General features: G+C 35.4%; 1 protein-coding gene across 1 annotated transcript in view; it reads left to right on the forward strand.

Moving 5' to 3' along the window:
- Positions 1 to 3,072: 3,072 nt before the first annotated feature.
- Positions 3,073 to 13,745, forward strand: part of LOC133192386 (prostaglandin E2 receptor EP2 subtype-like) — a 35,720-nt gene continuing 25,047 nt past the window's right edge. Inside the window, exons 1-3 of the mRNA XM_061328401.1 lie at positions 3,073 to 3,262; positions 7,547 to 7,782; positions 10,108 to 10,231. Of these exons, the coding sequence (XP_061184385.1) occupies positions 3,073 to 3,262; positions 7,547 to 7,782; positions 10,108 to 10,231 (550 nt within the window). The remainder of the gene's footprint in view (positions 3,263 to 7,546; positions 7,783 to 10,107; positions 10,232 to 13,745) is intronic.

The following is a 13,745-nucleotide window of genomic DNA, read 5'->3' on the forward strand; positions in this document are numbered from 1 at the left end:
ATGAATATTTTGTTGAATTAAATACGTTTAGAGACGAAATTTAAACACAACAAATGCCACTGCATCCATGACAAAGTATGTCCTATCGATACAAAGAGCAAGAGCCACTAAGGGCCTTTTTTTGGCCCTGAGAATTTCTGAAAAATCGAAACTGTTCAGTTTTGGTTGAAAATGCAGTATTCATAACTTGGACCCTTGGTGACCGTGTATCTATTGAACATGACGTAATTTTTTCTCTAGTCAATGCATTATGACGTCATAAAATGCGTCATTTTTCCTTTATCCTGTAAATTCCCTTAAAAATGGCCAAAAGTTGAGGTATTTTTTCAATATTACATATAGAGCACAACCTCTGATCCAAAATATGCAATTACATAATGAAAGATCTGTTTCTGAAGATCACAAAACATGCTTTAATTTTTGGATCGTGGGCTGTGCTCATATTTTAATTCTTTGCCGATGGTAGTCAAATACGCACGTTTTCTGCAAAATTAAAGAACATTGCATTTTCTCAAAGCCTCTTTTCCAATACCTGGATTCTCAAAAAGAAATTATGTTATAGGAAATGAAAGCACTAAGTCTCTATTTTAATTTGATATATGAAATGGGATAGAGGGTGATAGTCAATTAATTGATATAAGGATAGGGCCATTTTATGCATAAAGTGGACCTAGCTCTTTTTGGGCAGAAATCAGTTTGACCTCTTGAAGGAATATTTTTTTTCTCACTAAATTTAGTAAAACAGATTGGAGTGTTTCGTCGAAAAAAAATAATCAAAATTTTGTGTGTATCTTCTGTTTCCATAACAAGAATAGCCAGGTTGAAAATTTCAATTCTGCATGCACAACTAGACTTGGTGATTATCTTTATTATGAAAGTTTATTTAGATTTTCCATCTCCTAGAAATACTTTTGATAAACAATTTTAAGCAGGACAATAACAGTGTCCAACCAACTTAACGGGTAACATGCTTAAAAATCCCTAATGTTAAAACCTCTTTATATATATATATATATATATATATATATATACACATATGGTAAAATGTCTTTTAGAAACATCATAACATGCAGGTCATGTCGACAAGAATTACTCTATGTACAGAAGTGAGAGAAGCGCTTGAGGGTCTAAATCGATATTTTGCACAGAATTATAAAGTTCATAAGATTTTTTCCAGCAATATTAAATTAAATAGCTAAATATTGAAAGAGATACTTCGATGCTCAATTAGTGGTCATGCTTTATCATGACATTAGAATTTATTCAGTACTCTAACAAGCTCTCTAATATATAAATATTTTTTAGAAAAACATATTTAAGTTCGCTAGTACATTTGGTGATGATGGCAGACATTGCATAAAAAGTGACCCTATGACTGGGACGATGCAATTGTGGTAATACTAATAATAAGCAGTACCTGGATAAAAAAAATGTGTAAAAGATACGTTTAAAGACTAAAAATAGTCACGAAAAATGCAAGCTTTGTTTTTTGGGAATTTCATTCATTTTCGGCTTAATCAGTTAGTTAGCTCTAGTGGCCAGCTGCAGGAGCACGGTATGGAATTAAAATATTGCAGTGCTTAAATAACGGTAAACAAGATGAGTTTGATGAACACAAATTCCAATCAATGATTTGACAAAATAAATTACAAATTAATAATATTGATATTAACTGTCAAAGTGAATATGCCTACTGAATATCTGGTTGCGTGGTTAGTTTCCTTTGTACTTCGTACATGTATAAGAGTGTTTCTACCGGTACCTTGTAATAATATCACAGGAATATCCATAAGAGTTCCGAGTCAATAATTTTTTTTGTTCCTTCCCAGTAATTAAACTATTTGTTAACACACTGATAAAGTTCATTTTACATCACTACGGAGACATGCAATCAAACTTTCATACCGCATTTAACAGTGATCAAAGCCCTGTGATTTATTAAAGCGATTATTAAAATAAATACATTATTAGAGTATCAGTGAACACCATTTCAAAATATGCATTGAATAGTTACGAAGAGTATGGATTGCACAGTCGCCAGATAAGTAATGAGCTAAATTAGAAGAAGGTAAATTATATACTATCTTGATTACGTGACTGGACTGAACCAAAAGTGGAGTCGTGTTCTTCATTCCAAAATACCGATCCCGATCCATAATTGATTTACTTATAATTTTTCTTCACAAAAAAATTCAATGAAAAATAGTAATGCTCTCATATACATGTATCTAAAAGTCTGCCAAATGTAAAGTCCTGACTTTCATGGTTCTAAGCTTTACTTTTATGACAGGAAAAAAGAATGATAGGACAAAACAATGTGCAATTTTGTTTGATATCGGGGCAGAAAGGATGAGCATATCATGTATATTGACATTACATTTTTAAGGTCTAAATGGAGCTGTAATACATTGATTTGCACGCCTTTGAAGAATAAGTCCTTATGCAATTCGCTGTATCTGTCCTTGAAGTGTTCAAGGATATTCGTGTGACAAGTAAAGTCAAGGCAGGATGTCTTTTAAAAATGTTACGCAATATTGCTAATTGTGATAATTATTTCAATTTATATTTTTCATAATTCTGGTCCATGACCTATTAACATGTTAACAATTCCCATTCTGATATATTTCCAAGTGTTTTATAATTTAAGAGTATTTCGTAAGAATAGATAATTCCAGGCGGACACTTCCTGGACAAGAATGAATATCCAGGGTACTTTATACGTCGTCTCTTTAATAGCTCAATAAAAAAATACATTAGATATAATGATTTTTCTTACAATCAATGCAGAGTTTGTGCTTAAGATGAAATACTCCTTAGGGACTCTATAAAATTAATCACTTTATGATCTTGCAAACGATCCCTCGTTAGCATAGCTTAACAGAAACTGAAATTACAGAAGTATTCCGTTTAAGACTCTTCTCATGTCTAATTTCATTCTTTGAAACCCATTTCCTTTTCAGATGAGCGAGTCTCAATTATTTTATCGATCATCAAAGTATGAATCTCTATCATATAAGTAGGGAAAAAACAACATTTTCAGACTAGCAAATCTACTAACACAGAGCATTCGAGATGAGTGTGAACAGTACCTGCATCAACAAGACTAGGGAGAGTGTCAGTGCGATTTTTATCAATGTTTGGACAGGGGTGTCTAGTATAGTGGCTGTGATCTGGTTGTCTAGGTCCATGTACAAACAAAGGCATTTTTCGCAACCTAAATTTCTTTCCCTGGCGGTGTGTTTTTGTGATTTGTTGTACGCTGGTAAGTACTTCATACTTTTTAATGTGTAATTACACATGTAGGTTCATTTTGCAGAATTGAGCACAAAACTATAGAAGGTACACACCAAAACTTTATTTAGTAGATGTATAAGTTGCATGTTTTTTTGGCATTTGATTTCAGCATTAAAAAAATATTACCTTTTAATTATTTTTTTTTAAAGAATTTCTTATCTTTTCAGAGGAAATATGAAAATTGTTTGGTTGCAAATAAATCATTTAGAACTTTAAATTTGCTTTCAATATATGCATCATATGTAGATGTATATCTTATAAAACATGGCAGAAGAGTCGTGTAAACTAATAAAAAAAAAACTAAAATGAAACACAAGATTTGTTGATAATTTGAAAACTATTAATAACATCTTCAAAAACATTTTATTTATCGGAAAGAAATATTTGACAATCATTTTTTTTTTTTTAAAAATGTAGTCAAATTTCGAAATTTAATAACATTGCTATATTTCACCAATATCGATTGAAATAACACCGATTCCGATAAAGATCAATACAAAATAAAAATATTCAACAAATTATATCTAAAACTCTCGCCACGGAGAAATCAAGTTTTTGATTAAATCAATTAATTTGTAAACCAAATACATCAGTCAAGCAATCTGATTATTTTCTTAAAATTGGAAAATAATTCTTCTCTGTATAATTCCAGTCGGGATCAGTAATATTTTAAGGATATATGTGGTTTCAAATTTTAAAATGAGGAATTTTTCTGAAATTCCGCAATCTTATTTAAAAAAAATATGATCGCCTCTCATGGCTTTATGTAAGTGAAACGTCTCTTGAACATTTAAAAATATCAACAATATTATGATTGTTTATCATATTCATTTTTTATAAAAAAAAAAAAAAAAAAAAAAAAAAAAATGAAATGTCTCCCAAAGTCTTCTCGACATCTTTTATGAAGTATCTTTATTACACATTAATTAACAGCAAATTTTTAAGCTTCAAAATGACTTATTTGTAGCCAATAAAAACTGTTCCATTTCCTCTGAATATATATATATATAATTTATATATATATATATATATATATATATATATATATATATATATATATATATACAAGAAAAAGAAAATGCACAGTTTCCAAATTTCATTCAACACAAGCGCTTTCTGGATTTCATAATCCGTCTTCAGGTGTACATAACGTTTGAACTGTTTTGTGTTGCTTGTTTTGTTGGAGCAAAACAAAACAGTTCAAATGTTATGTACACCCGAAGACGGATTATGAAATCCAGTAAGCGCTCGTGTTGAATGAAATTTTGGAAACAGTGCATTTTCTTTTATGATTATTTTTACTGTGTGACATCATCTTTTAAGTACTTTTGAATTATATATATATATATATATATATATATATATATATATATATATATATATATATATATATATTACATATAGAGAGAGAGAGAGAGAGAGAGAGAGATTGAATGACCAATACGTGTTCCTGATTCAATCACTTTGTCCTGACGTTTCAGGTGATTTGTTGTTTTCTATAGCATAAAAATTACTTGTCTGGCAAGATAATAAAAAAAAAAATCCAAAGAGAATTGACAAAAAGTTTTACAAAATATCTTAGATCAGTGTAAGGAATTTAAAGATAATGGATAGTAAAATACTTTAAAAGTAGTTAATATATGTACGCGCTTCTGTATGATACATGTAATTAAAACACTGATAACGCTATTGGAGAGGGAGCGCGTACACAATATTAAACTTATCGAGTTACGCGCCAAGAACCATTTTAATGATCCTTGTAGTGGCATTTATATTTTTGTGCCATATTTAGCCAACTCAGTACCTGTGTCATCACAAAATTTTTATTTTAGACATGTACATTGCAAGCCATTTTTTAGCTTTACTGGTCAGAGACCAGAAGATTGACTGATTAATTATTGCTTAACACCGAGTCGGCAATATATCGGCGGGAGACCAGAGGAGCTTAAATGCGATAGTAAGGTGTCGGTCCGTCTGTCTGTCTCACAACAATTTTTCAAAATTCTAATCCTCCAACAGTTTTGATCAGATTTCAGTTAAACTTAGTTCACGTCTTCACTTTTGCTTATCTTTAACTTTTATGATAACGCTTTCGTCTAAGGCTTGATATTAAACCAAGTATTCAGCATACCTGTAATAGTAGAGTTACAGAAATTGTTGCAAAATTAAATACAATCGGATGGACTTGTTAAGAGAACACCCAGAGTCAATCAAACCAGTAAAAAAAAAGGAAGTTAACATTGTATTCGATATTGATTTCTAAACACGAAGAATGACAAGAATTGCCCATTTAACTTCGTGTAGTAATATTTTCAAATATAAGTATAAAGTTATGTATGCTGCTTCCTTGTCTTGACTAAAGCGGCAACACTTCATATTGGCAGTAGTGAATGAAATAGAGATAACTAATAATCGAGATATAAATTCATTTCTTTTGGTTTTTTCCCACCCGTATTAACTAAGAAACAAAAGCAATTTAAACAATTCATTTTACAGATGAAAATTGTGAACTCCATTTTTGTGTCGCCTGTAGAGCAAAGAGACACTAAGGGATCATTTAACCTGGCGTATGTCCGTCCGTCTGTCACACCTCTTGTGAAAGAGGTATTGATTTGATACTTTGGCACAATGGCTTTTGTATAATAGTTACCAACCTGATGACACTCAACTTTACCTTTAATTTACTTTCCAAAATAGTTCCTTATGTCGATATACAGCATACTTTGGACATTTGAGAGGCAAATCTCTGCTATTCGAATTCAGTACCGTATAACGAGTATTTCCTGAGGTTTGTATTATTTTGCGATTTCACCTATAAAAGGAAAAATTTTTACGGTTGCAATTTACCGCAAAAAAAAAATCATTTACCGGAATTGACTTCCGGATATTAAATTTAGCAGAATACTGCAACGTTTTACGTATTTTAAATATTGACATGATCGTATTAAGGGTGAATCAGACCGGTCTGCTGCTTTACAGTCTTTTCGTTAATGTTGTGAATTGTTTAAAAAATAACATATTGCATACTCTGGATAACTTAAAAAAATATTATGCAGTTATCAGTAATAAATATACGGGTTAAATAAGGTCACCATGAAAGACTACCTTGACGTAAGCACCATATACAGAGTTTGGGAATAAATATTAGGTATCTTATTAATTAATATTTAAAAAATATTTTTGCAATTGTAATTTTTGCAGATTTTTCCCATCCGCAGAAAATACAGTCGCAGAAAATACCCGTTACAGTACGAAAACGGATATAGCGAATTTACGGATATAACGAAGTTTTTTGAGATCCCCGTCAATATTCTTAATAACAAAGAATTAAAGAAAATTTCATGACATATCTTACAAAAATCTTCTCAAGGCCCAGACAGGTCGCAGTAGCCTAGTGGTAGGACGACCGGTTTATGGTCGGGAGGTACCGGGTTCTCGTTGCCGACACTGCATCAAACCTAAAACGTAAAGTAGCCTACATTTAGGTAGTCAATGTTCCTCCGCCAAGCGCCCGGCACTTGAAGTGAAAGTCAAGGGTCTTTCGGATAAACCTGAAAAACAACATAAAGGTAATTTGCTTTTATGGGATAAAAAACAATAATAGGTACTGTCACGTAAGCATTCATAACTTAACTTAAAGAAAAGCAAAAATTGTGCATTTCATGATCTAGGTCATTTTTGAGTGGGTCTTTACCATCAAAATTTGGTCGCCCGCGTGGCGCAGTGGTTAGAGCGAAGTAAAGAGTTGATCCTTACGTCGCGGGTTCGAATCCCACTGCGGGACGTCGAGACCGGTCCTTTGGATGAGATCGTATAAACCGAGGTCCCTTGTCGCAGTAGGTGCTGGCACGAAAAAGATACCTCACTGCTCAATGGCCCTAAGTGCCGAGCATAGGCCAAAATTTGTAGCCCTCCACCGGCAAGTGGTGGCGTCTCACTGTAAGTGAAAAATTCTCGAGAGGGACGTTAAAACAACAAATTAAAAAACATCAAAATTTGTACAATTTTCAATCATTACCTTAATCAGGAACTTCCTGCACAAAAATTATAGCATGATAATGACTCATTCAGCATCTACCAAAAATACTAACCTTACGCCCCACCACATCCTTGTCCGTGGTTCAGACATCACCGGGTTCCAGTGTATCAGTTCAAATTTGGGCTATCAAGAGGAACTCGAAATATTCAGGTCAAATATCAAATCTACATGAATAATCTTCAACCATGTAGTCAATTTTTCTTTATTTTTCAGCAATAAGTAACTCGCAAGTTGTTGCTGCATCGTGGTTAGGGTATTGTGTGCTGGGAGGGGATCAAGGTTGTATCATACGTGGATTCTCGAGGAACTCCACAATGGTGGCCTCTCATCTGATGGTGGTGTTCATGGCTATGGAAAGATTTATCGCTCTACGGTTTCCGTTTCGTTATCAACACTTGTTGACACCACGGAAAGTGGTAACTGTAGCCGTTAGTTTGTACATTTATTCAGTAAGTATAGGACACACTTTCCGTATAGAACAATATGCGAAATTAAGCATGGTTACACTATTAAAAGAGACACTATGACATGGTTTTTTTTTTTGCATATATGTAGACTGTTCGTGCATATCAACCATTGTTTAAACGGAAGAGAAATCTTATAAGATTTGACTATATTTTATACTGTGAAGTCACTAATTTTCGTATGTGATTAATTTTTGTTTGTATTCGTGGTATGAAAATTCCCATGAATTCATGTCCTCCACCAAACATGAAATTTCATTTGTATGACAACACGGCAAGTCGTCAACCACGAAATTTAATCCCTTCAGACCAATTTTATTCCAAATTTATTTCAAACCACGAATATATGACTTTGACCCAAAGAAAATATGTGTAATTTTACAGTATTGCGTTGAGGATACACCAAAAAGATGTGAATGCTTATTACACCTGTTATACATGTATGAACATTAGCGATTGCCCGGAATAACCCTGAACTGTGTTTATATACGGGAATAAACACTGGCCTATATGTAAATTACTGCAAGGTTAATTGATATCTATGCTGTTAGAAATGATAGGGATTGTAAACCCCCCATAATTTTAAGAGAGTGAGAGAATTATGTAACATGATTTAGGTCATGGAGATGAGTGAACAAGGCGTGCAGAATGCCTATAGATAAAGATATATAAAAATTATATTCAATTTGTGAATTTAGAATTTAAGAGTAAAGTTCTCATTATTGAAATTATGATGAGCAAAACTTCTTTTTGGAAAATTTTCTAAACAAAATTTATTCTGTTGTCAAAAAATAATGTGATATTCGTTGGGTTCGAACCCTAGCAATAAAAATCAGGCCCGTAGGAAGCAATTTCACTTTGAGGGGGCAAAACCATACATTTTCAGTTGGGGGGGGGGGCACTATCAACTACCAAAATTCCTTGACAAGCAGAAAAAAAAGTCATATCACTTTATCATTGAGGGGGCACAAGCATTTAGTAGCTATATTTTCTATAATATTCTACATATCGGCAAAATTATTGGGGGGGGGGGGGGGCACGCCCTCCCCCGGGTTCCTACGGCCATGAAAATCCTGAGTATCATTTCCCTTTGAGACGCACCCGTTTACCACTTCGCTATACAAATTCAGATGAATCTTGGAATTTAAATCATGTTTGTGATATGACTCTTGAATAAATGGACTTAAATATTTCCCAGAAAGGTGCGAATGGTTTGGCAAAAAAGTATTTATTTTAAAGATATATTGGGTCTTTTCTCCAAGTTTTTATGAACAAAGAAATGTATGCATGTATTTTTACGCAAACTTTGAGGATAATCTTTTAAAAAATGGAACGAAAACCCACTTATTTTGAAAAATTGTGTTAAAATACGAGTAAAAAATCCTTTTTGCCCTCTTTAGTGTGTGTATGCTATATCAAAGACAAATAATGTTCAATTTTTGCAAATTGTGGAGATCTTACATAAAGTATTCTTAAATGTTGTAAGAAATATCTTCCCTTACTTATGCAGCAGTATACCTTCATCACCTGAATAAGGGGTTTATATCTCTCAGTTAATTCAATACGCAATAGCATCCTCTACGTATAAACAATTTCTAAAAAAAGGTATGTTATTGACAAACAAGTTGATTAAACAAGAATATCAGCAGTCCTTGTTTAAAGTTGTCATTTCGTAGGTTCTATGGTCGATACAATGTCCTTGTCAGCAAATACAATTTATCATTAAGTCAAATGCTGACTGACGTTTTTCATACTAATTGTTAGGCTATTATTTACACACTGAATTGTCGACGGATTTTTTCGTTATTTCCCGATCATGGCACACGGCGGGTTTGACCGGTCGGCAGGGGATGCTCACTCCTCCATGGCACCTGATCCCACCTCTGATGTTTTAGAGGTTCGTGTTTGCTCTGCTACAAAATTTGTTTTGTTCAATGGATTTTTTAGCTTGAATACTGTTCGTTATCTCCATAAATTTCATAAAAAAATTGTTATACTTGCGATTTAATTTTTCACCCTTACGTTTGTCGCACTAAAGGTATTTCATTCGCCTTGTTCGCTCATCTTCTTTTAGGTTGTCAATGTAAACTCTTAATATTTTAGAAATCATGTTAAGAACACTGTCGACTAGCTAGCATTTCTTGACTTTCGACTAAATAATACCTGTAGAAAGGGTCATAAAAGTATACAAAACTGACCTCAAAGATTTTTAGCTAAATTAGGTTTTAGATACCATGCAATATAAATTGCCTTACTTTGTATGTCTCCCATAGTGTTATTTTAGCTTCAGTATGGCATGCTCTCATTCAGATTGTTCTTGCAACCTTGCCATTAATGGGAGTGAACAAATATGGTTATGGATTATGGTGCGATTTTCACTGGAACGATACCTCCCCGGCGGGCAGGTTTTTTGTCATTTTCTTCCTCATTCAAGGTAAATACATTTTACACATCAGTGTAGGCCGAGTCGGTAGGAAGGTCATTTCACTATCAAATACATTTTAAAGTGCAGTAAATGACATTCACAAGAAAAGTTTCCTCAGCATGAAAGTACTTAATATATTATACTGTTCTTCAATCGTTTAAAATCATTACACAATTGTGCAAACAAGCTCCAAAGATTTTTGAAGATGTTATTCGCCTCCTCATTCATAAATTTACTTCAAGAGACTACAATAATAAAAAGTCATCTTACAAAGTGGTTATTAGAGGCAAACAACTTAAAATTTTAAACATCAAATCGACAAAGTTGCTACTTATAAGTACAATTAACGTCATGTAAATGATACAGATGATAACATCTAATCGAGTTTTCACATAATGCCATGACCATGTGCGCTTTCCAATTCATGTTTCATTAAAATATGCGAAAACAATTCGACGACAATAAGCGTAGATTTACATATTTGATAACTAAATAATATTAAACCTTTTGCACATAAAACTTACTCTTTGGACTGTCCGATAACAACGAAACAAGTGGCAAATTTGTCGTTGACAAAATGCGGGATCTTCTTGGATGTACACAAACATAACCTGAAACACTATAAAATCTGAACCGGAACGGATAATATCCGTAACACCACACTCCCCTTCTGATTTCTATGGGAAATCACTTTTTGTGTTTACATTACTGAAAATAATAGATCTAAAGCAAAAATGTACAACATGATACATTATATCATTACGAAAACACAAAGGGCACAAGTTTTTGGATGGGTCTTACATATACTGACACAATGTCCCCTTTAACGACACGAACTTCGACTTCTCGTACATGTCCATCAGTTGAAGGGAAAGTTTTGGTCACAAGGGCCACGGGTTCCTTGGATTTTCAGTCTCCTTCAACATGACAACATCTCCTTCTTTCAAACTACGCTCATCAGAAGTCCACTTGCGTCGAGTCTGAAGAACAGACAGATATTCTCGTTCCCATTTACGCCAAAATTCAGCTACAAGAGTTTGTACGTAGCGCCACTGAGACTTATATAACTCTTTGGGATCTATTGTGGGTAATGGTTCTGGTAAGTGTCCTGTCTCTTGAGTGAGTATCATTGCAGGTGTAAGGACAGATGGGTCGCTGGCATCCTCTGATATTTCGGCGAGTGGTCGTGAGTTCACTATGGCGCAAACTTCTGAGAGAAATGTAGACAAGGTTTCATGGGTTAAACCTTTCATTCCATCGGAGAAGGATGCCATCTAAAATTCTGCGAGTTACGCCGATGATACGCTCCCACACTCCACCAAAGTGGGAAGCATGTGGAGGGTTAAGGAACAATCCTTGTCTTGAAGGGATTTCTGCACTGTAGGCTTCTCAACGAATCGGTGCACCATCTGTAATTCATTTACAGCGCCAACAAAGTTGGTCCCTCTGTCTGAGTGGAATTGACGGACAGGTCCTCGTACGGAAAGGAAACGCCTTAATGCGTTAATAAAGGAGGAAGTACTCAATTCCTCTACAAGCTTGATGTCGATTCCCCTGGAGACCAAACAAGTGAACAGAACTGCCCACCTCTTACTTGTGGCTACTCCTCCTCGCGTACGTCGAGCTGTGACATCCCAAGTTCCAAATGTGTCGACGAAGACGAATGTGAATGGGGGTCCTGGAGTCAATCGATCTACTGGAAGGTTAGCCATCTTTTGATTACAGAATAATCCTCGTAACCTGCGACATGTAATACACTAATGGATCTCTGCTGCTATGAGACGCTTGGCTCCTATTATCCAGAATCCTGATGACCGTATCTTGCCTTCTGTTATCCGACGTCCTTGATGGAACACACTGTCATGGAAGTGTCTTATCAACAGAGTTGCTACATGGGGTTTCTTTGGTATGATTATAGGATGCACATCAAAGCTGACAAACTTCTGAGCTATGCCAATCCTACCACCAACACGCAATAAACCGTTCGAATCTAAGAATGGTGCCAAAGCAATAATGCTGCTATTCTTAGGAATAGCCTTTCCCTTGTTGAGACTTTCTATCTTTACTCTGAACTCAGACTTTTGTATCTCTTTCAGGATAAACATCTCGGCTGCTTTTAGAGAGTTTAAATCCAAAGAGTTGGGACAGTAATGCCATCGTCTGGTCGAATGCTCACATGGATTCTTTGTCACCAAGATATGTCTCAATATGGCAATGCTGCGAACCAGTTTTGTCCACTGTGAGTACCTTTCAAGGCGAGATACCACCAAGTCACAAGAGTCACCCTCGACACTCGTCTTGTTGACTTCAACCATTGGTCTCACTTCCTTGTCATCGTCCAAGATGAAAGCAAAGTTCTGGTGCTCTCCCACAAAAGCAGTGGAGAGGTTGCCTTCCCTTAGGAATGCTGGTCCTCGCAGCCACGTACTTTGTGGGAGACTTTGGGCATCGAACGCTCGAGTGCCCAAGTCGGCTGGGTTTTGGTCTGTAGCTATGTGTCGCCATTGTTCAGGATCACTGAAAGATCGAATCCTACTGACCCTATTTGCGACATACACATAAAAACGTCTTGCTTCATTAGTGATGTAGCCAAGAGAGATCTGACTGTCACTGTAGAACCAGAAATCATTCTTCTCTAGATCCATGTGTTCTTTAATGATCTCTGCGATTTCTGTCCAAAGTATGGCCGCACACAATTCCAGACGAGGAATGGTGTGCCCATGTAATGTGCTGGGGCTACTTTTGCCTTTCCCATAAGGAAACCAACATCACTGTTAACATCATCCTTCCATACCTTCAAAAATGCTACAGCTGCTATCGCATCCTTAAAAGCGTCGGTAAAGATGTGCACTTCCTTGCGCAATGCTTCGATAACAGAAAACTTGCAGCACATCCTTGGGATATTGATGTCCTGGAGATGGCGGATAGAGCTGACCCAAGCTGACCATTTCGAGTGAAGTGAATCATCTCGAGGATTATCCCAATCAACATTGCCAGAAGTTGTCAACATCTGCCGGAATAACATCTTCTCCTGTACAGTCACTGGTGATGCAAAACCAAGGGGGTCGAACAGACTATTGATGGTTGATAAAACCCCCCTGCGAGTGAAGGGCTTCCCGTCAGTAGACATCTTGAAGGTGAAGACGTCAGCATTGATGTCCCATGACATACCGAGACTTCTCTGGACAGGTAAATCATCACCAATATCTAAATCCTTCAGGTCTTTGGCTAGATCATCCGCTGGAAACTTCAACAACACTGACTTTGAGTTTGAGGAGATTTTGTGAAGTTTAAGCTGTCCCCCTTCTTTCAGTGCAAGCTCAAATATTTTGTCCATGAACTTTGACACATGTTCTCCCTTGATAGGGTTCCGTTTCAAACTACGATCAAGCGAAAGTACTCGAATGATGGCTTGGGGTTTATTGTTTAGTAACGGCTGCCTTTGGGTCTGGGTTCCTTTGGAATTCTTTGTCCATAATGTCAAGAAAGGTAGTGTCCTCTATGGATAGAGCAATCTTCTCAT

This window comes from Saccostrea echinata, unplaced genomic scaffold, assembly GCF_033153115.1.
Source record: "Saccostrea echinata isolate AGI-Se365-2 ecotype Australia unplaced genomic scaffold, CSIRO_AGI_Sech_v1 ptg000025l, whole genome shotgun sequence".
NCBI lineage: Eukaryota > Metazoa > Mollusca > Bivalvia > Ostreida > Ostreidae > Saccostrea > Saccostrea echinata.